The sequence below is a fragment of the Oenanthe melanoleuca genome, unplaced genomic scaffold (assembly GCF_029582105.1).
Source record: "Oenanthe melanoleuca isolate GR-GAL-2019-014 unplaced genomic scaffold, OMel1.0 S129, whole genome shotgun sequence".
In the NCBI taxonomy this organism is placed as follows: Eukaryota; Metazoa; Chordata; class Aves; order Passeriformes; family Muscicapidae; genus Oenanthe; species Oenanthe melanoleuca.
The window spans coordinates 8,458-13,967 of NW_026612778.1; the positions used below are offsets into that span (position 1 = coordinate 8,458).

At 54.4% G+C, this 5,510-nt stretch overlaps 1 protein-coding gene across 2 annotated transcripts; it reads left to right on the forward strand.

Moving 5' to 3' along the window:
• The first annotated feature begins 2,054 nt into the window (after nucleotides 1-2,054).
• Nucleotides 2,055-4,826, forward strand: LOC130266655 (zinc finger protein with KRAB and SCAN domains 8-like). Of its 2 annotated transcripts, XM_056515934.1 has the most exons (4): nucleotides 2,361-2,459; nucleotides 2,531-2,616; nucleotides 2,878-2,955; nucleotides 3,124-4,826. In XM_056515934.1, the coding sequence occupies exons 3-4, from the start codon at nucleotides 2,934-2,936 to the stop codon at nucleotides 3,780-3,782; spliced, it is 681 nt and encodes a 226-aa protein (XP_056371909.1). In that variant the 5' UTR covers nucleotides 2,361-2,459; nucleotides 2,531-2,616; nucleotides 2,878-2,933; the 3' UTR covers nucleotides 3,783-4,826. The 2 variants fall into 2 exon arrangements, with proteins under 2 accessions (XP_056371908.1, XP_056371909.1); XM_056515933.1 differs by lacking the exon at nucleotides 2,531-2,616 and having other exon boundaries at nucleotides 2,055-2,459.
• The last annotated feature ends 684 nt before the right edge of the window (nucleotides 4,827-5,510 follow it).

Consider the following 5,510-nt stretch of genomic DNA (forward strand, 5'->3'; position numbering starts at 1 on the left):
ACCAGCTCCAGTCTCCTCCAGCACTATCGCAGTGACTTGGATGAGAGGCCTTATGAGTGTCCTGACTGTGGGATGCACTTGAAGCGAAACTCACACCTTTGCAGGCAGCTCAGCCACTCTGGCAAGAGACCCTACAAGTGTCCCGAGTGTGGGCAGAGCTTCTCAAGGGACTCCCACTTGACCAAATACCAACAAAGGCTCCACTGAGAGAAGCCCTGCGAGTGCCCCGAGTGCGGGAAGAGCTTCGTGCGCTGCTCCAGCTCCATCCCCCAGGGCAGGATCCGCGCTGGATGATCCCCAGTGACTCCTGGTGGGCAGAGCCCCGCTGAGCTCTGGTGCCACTGATCCCTGTTGGGAAGACACCTGGCTGGGGGCTCCACATTCTCCTGGCTCCCATCCCAGTCCAATTCCCACTCCCGCTGTCATTCCCTCTCCCTGTCCCGTATTCTCTGCCCGGTTGTCATTCCCATATTCCCAGTCCCATATTCGCTGTGTGTTGGGAAGGATAGGGAATTGACTGGAAGCTCCCACAGATACTTATGTACAACATTTCCATTTCTATATTTCCAGTGCAGTTCCCATATTCTAAATTCCAATCCCTGTCCCATCTTCTAAATCCCCGTTCCATATTCTCTCTCCAATTGCTATTTCCATATTCCGTGTCCCATTCCCGTATTCCCATTCTGTGTTCCTCTTTCCATTCCCAATCCCATGTCCCTGTCCCCATTCCCAGTTGTTGCAATGTGTGACACAGAAGCCTCTCTGAGTCCCTCCGAGACAGAGCAAAATGCCAAATTCAAATTTAAAAATTTCTGAGAAATAAAATGTATTACCAATCACAACATGAAATCATGGTCTGAGCTTTAGTTTAGGTAAGTAGTAATATTAAGTTGTATCGATATGAAGTAGAACTATAAATCTTAGTTTGAAGTATGTAGAAATATGTCTTAAGTGCCTTAAAAAGTAAAACTCTTAGAGTCTGGTGCTAAAAACAAGCTGCATTGAGAGCTTAAAAACACAGTTCTAGACAGAGTAAAAATAGAAAAAAATATTTTTTATATTCTTCAGAGAGAAAAACAGAGGCGATGTGCACAAGGTAGATCTAAACTTTTGTATTACAGAACCAGAATTCTAACAGGTTTAGGAGAAATGCTTCAGGTTCCTGTTTTCTGATAATTGGGAAATTTGTCAATAAAAATCCGTGTATTGGAGCCAGAGCTCTCTCTCACTTCTCTCACGTTGCTCTCTCTTCCTCCCCCACCATCATCATCACCACTACCAGCATGGGAGAAAAGAAGAAGAGGAAGATGAAGAAGAAAAGAAGAGAAGAAGAAAGGCCAGGGAGCATCTGCCTCTGGAGACTCTGCACCAGGCCGCAGCTTCGACCTCTTGCAGCAGAGAGCTGCTCCTGCTTCCATCGGGACTTTGTGGCAGAAAGATTGAACAAGGACTGGAGAGCCTTGGGCTCTTTGCCTTTGGAGCCTGATGTGCCTTTACAAGAAACAACTTTACAGCAGCCAGCAGCTGCTCTGCTCTTGGAAGATCTAAAGCCACAACCAATCCCTACAGCCGGTCCCGGTCCCGATCCCTGTCCCCATTCCCGGTTCTACTCCTCGTCCCTGTCCCATATTCTGGCACTGAGTCCCGTAGTCCAGGTCCCCATTCCCACTCCAGGTCCGGAATTGCTGCACTCAGTCCTCATCCCCTGCCCAGTCCCAATCCCGGCGCTTTCCCCATTCCCGGTCCCTGCCCCCATTCCCATTCCCTGCCCCCATTCCCGGTCCCTGTCCCCATTCAAGGTCCCTGTCCCCATTCCAGGTCCCTGTCCCCATTCCCGGTCCCTGTCCCCATTCCCAGTCACCATTCCCATTCCCTGTCCCCATTCCCAGTCCCTGTCCCCATTCCCGCTCCCTGTCCCCTCTCACCGGACGCCGCCGCCATCGCTCCGTTCCCCTCACGGCGCTCACGTGACCGCGGCAACCCCGCGCCCCTCCCGCCCACCAATCCGAGCGAGCGATCGCTCCCTGATTTGCATAACCACGCCCTCTGGCACCGCCCACCGCCAGCTGCGGTCATGGCCGGGCGCTCTTTGCTCCCAGTTCCCTCCCAGTGCTCCCAGTAAGAGCGGCACTGGCAGGGAAAGCGCTCCCAGTTAATCCCGGGGCTCTCAGCATCGCTGCCGCTGCTCTCGCTGTCATTCCCAGCGCTCCCAGTATCACTCGCAGCACTGCGCGGGTTGCAGTGGCTTCGACACCGCCCAGGGCAGAGCGCGGCTGCTTTTGGGTGGCGGCCCGGGCAGGGAGCGGAGGAGGAGAGGGAGGAAGAGGAGGAGCGGGAGGAAGAGGAGGAGGAGCAGCAGCAAGAGGAGGAGCGATTTTGGAACCAGGCGCTTCTGCCGCCCGCCCGCACAGAGCGCAGCTTCCCCCGGGTGCGGCAGCATCGCCCCCAAAAACCCGCAGGTGAACGGGGAGGGGGAGCTCGCCCCAAATCCATCATGGGGGCTCCGGGAGGGTTTTATTTTGCGGTTCAGGGGATGTTTGGATCTTGCAGGAGTCCGAAGCCGAACCGGAAATGGCCCTGGCGGGATCTTGGCGGCTGCCGCGTGGCGATCGCCCGGTACCGGCGGGGAGGGGGCGATATCGGCTCTGGGGATCCCCGGCAGAGCTGGGGGGGAAGGCGGGAGCCCCGGAGCGGGGAGAGCGCCCAGGGGCGATCCCGGAGCCGGGGGACCCCCGGCAGCCTGGAGGGGTGCGGGAGCTCGGTGCTGAGCGGGCTCCGGGCCCCCGAGGCTGAAAGGGGCGCTGTCTTCTCCAGCTGCCCTCGGCAGCGCCACCATCAAACCCAATGCACTCAGCCCTTGTTTTCCCGCCAAACCAGGATTTCCCTAACCTTGGATGATTGAGGGGGAGGAATAGGCCTTGAGGAAGTGGAAGATGTCCCGGGAGCCACAGGCAGGTGAGGAGGAAGTCAGTGCCCCTTTCCCTCTGTGTACGGCTCCATCTCGCAGCCCAGCATAGGCTCGCTGCCGATGCCCTCCTGCTGGGGACGGGCTGGGGGAATCTCCTTGTCCTTCCCTCTGGCACGGAGGCAAATCCTATCTTCTCCTTGTCCTTCCTCCCCCAGAAAAGGAGCTGAGCACGGACAGCAGGGAGGACAAATCCCCGCGGCACAGCCTCGGGCGAGAGGCCGTTTGCAGCGGCTCCACGGTGCAGGAATGCAACGGGGAGGAAAAGCCCCGCAGATCCCGCAGCAGGAGGGGCTGCAAACGCACAGCCCGGGGATCCCAGCAGGAAAGACCCAGCCCGCGCCGGGGAGGCGGCCGGAGCTCGGAGCTGGGGCTGGGTGAGCAGCTTCACCATGGGGAGAAGCCCCACAAGTGCTCGCAATGTGGGAAGAGATTCGGGTTTATATCGGGTCTGATCAGACACCAGAGAATTCACACGGGGGAACGGCCCTACGAGTGTGGGGAGTGTGGGAAGAGATTCAGTCAGAGCTCAAACCTGATTGTGCACCGGCGCATCCACACTGGGGAGAGACCCTACGAGTGTGATAAATGCAGGAAGGGGTTTCACACCAGTTCCACTCTCCTGAGGCACTACCGCACTCACAAAGATGAGAGGCCTTATGAGTGCCCTGATTGTGGGAAGGGATTTAAACACAGCTCCACCCTCGTCCAGCATCGGCGCATCCACACCGGGGAGAGACCGTACGAGTGTCCCGAGTGTGGGAAGAGCTTCTCAAGGGGCTCTCACTTGACCAAACACCAAAGGAGTCTCCACTGAGAGAAGCCCTGCGAGTGCCCCGAGCGCAGGAAGAGCTTCGTGCGCTGCTCCAGCTCCATCCCCCAGGGCAGGATCTGCGCTGCATGATCCCCAGTGACCCCCGGTGGGCAGAGCCCCGCTGAGCTCTGGTGCTGCTGATCCATGTTGGGAAAACACCTGGCTGGGGGCTCCACATCCTCCTGGCTCCCATCCCAGTCCAATTCCCATTCCCTCTCTCATTTCCTCTCCCTGTCCCGTATTCTCTGCCCGGTTGTCGTTCCCATATTCCCAGTCCCATATTTCCTGTGTGTTGGGAAGGGTAAGGATTTGATAGGAAGCTCTCAGAGATATTTATGTACAACATTTCCATTTCTATATTTCCAGTGCAGTTCCCATATTCCTATTCCCAATCCCATTCCCGTATTCAAATTTGCAATCCCTTTCCCATCTTCTAAATCGCCATCCCATATTCTCTCTCCAATTGCTATTTCCGTATTCCGTGTCCCGTTCCCATATTCCAATTCCCAGTTCCTCTTTTCATTCCCGATCCCAAGTCCCTGTACCCATTCCTAGATGTTGGACTGGAGAACACAGATGCATCTCAGAGAGAAAACAGATTGCATGCATTAAATTAAAAACCTTTTGAGAAATTAAACTACATTATGCCACACAGACATGCAATAGAGGTCTGTGCTTTTGTTTTAATTAAGTAGAAATATTAGTTTGCATAGATACGAAGTAAAAGTATAAATCTTAGTTTGAAGTGCCTTATAAGTAAAAGTCTTAGAATCTGGTGTGAAAAATAACCTGCAGTGAAAACTCAAAACCACAGCTCTAGAGAGAATAAAAGTAAGTAGAACTTTTGCAATATTCTTCAGACAGAAAGACAGGGCATGTGCACAAGTTAGACGTAAACTTCTGTCTTACAGAAGAACAATTCTAATACATTTAGGAGAAATGTTTGGGTTCCTGTTTTTGATCATTGGGAAATTTGTCAATAAAGATCTGTGTATTGGAGCCAAAGCTCTCTCTTGCTCCTCTCTCGTCGCTCTCCCTTCCTCACCCACCATCATCATCACCACTACCAGCACGGGAGAAAAGAAGAAGAGGAAGATGAAGAAGAAAAGAAGAGAAGAAGAAAGGCCAGGGAGCATCTGCCTCTGGAGACTCTGCACCAGGCCGCAGCTTCGACCTCTTGCAGCAGAGAGCTGCTCCTGCTTCCATCGGGACTTTGTGGCAGAGATTGAACAGGGACTGGAGAGCCTTGGGCTCTTTGCCTTTGGAGCCTGATGTGCCTTTCCAAGAAACAACTTTACAGCACCTGCTCTGCTCTTGGGGGATCTAAAGCCACAACCAATCCCCACAGCCGGTCCTGGTCCCGGTCCCTATCCCCAGTCCCGGTCCCTGTCCAGTATTCCCTATCCCATTCTCGGTGTTGGTGCCAATCCTCAAATCCCGGTCCCTTTCCCAATTCTCTGTCCCATTGTCACAGTCCCTATCCCCATTCCCACTCCCATTTCCTGTCTCTGTCCCCATTCCAGTTTCCAGTGCAGATTCCTGGTGCTGGTTCTCCGTTCCTATTCCGTTTTCCCGGTCCCAGTAAAGGTCTCGGTCCCATAATCCCAATCCCTGTCTCTGTTCCTGATGCCAAATTCCAGGTCCCCGTCTCCATTCCAGGTCCCTGTCCCCATTCCATTCCCTGTCCCCATTCCGGTTACCTGTCCCCTTCCCGCTCCCTGTCCCCTCTCA

Bases quoted from the DNA above. Each gene is read 5' to 3' on its own strand.
- LOC130266655 (XM_056515933.1), top strand. From the start codon at position 2,934: ATGTCCCGGGAGCCACAGGCAG. The intron at 2,956-3,123 runs GTGAGGAGGAAG...TTCCTCCCCCAG, and splicing joins GTCCCGGGAGCCACAGGCAG to AAAAGGAGCTGAGCACGGAC.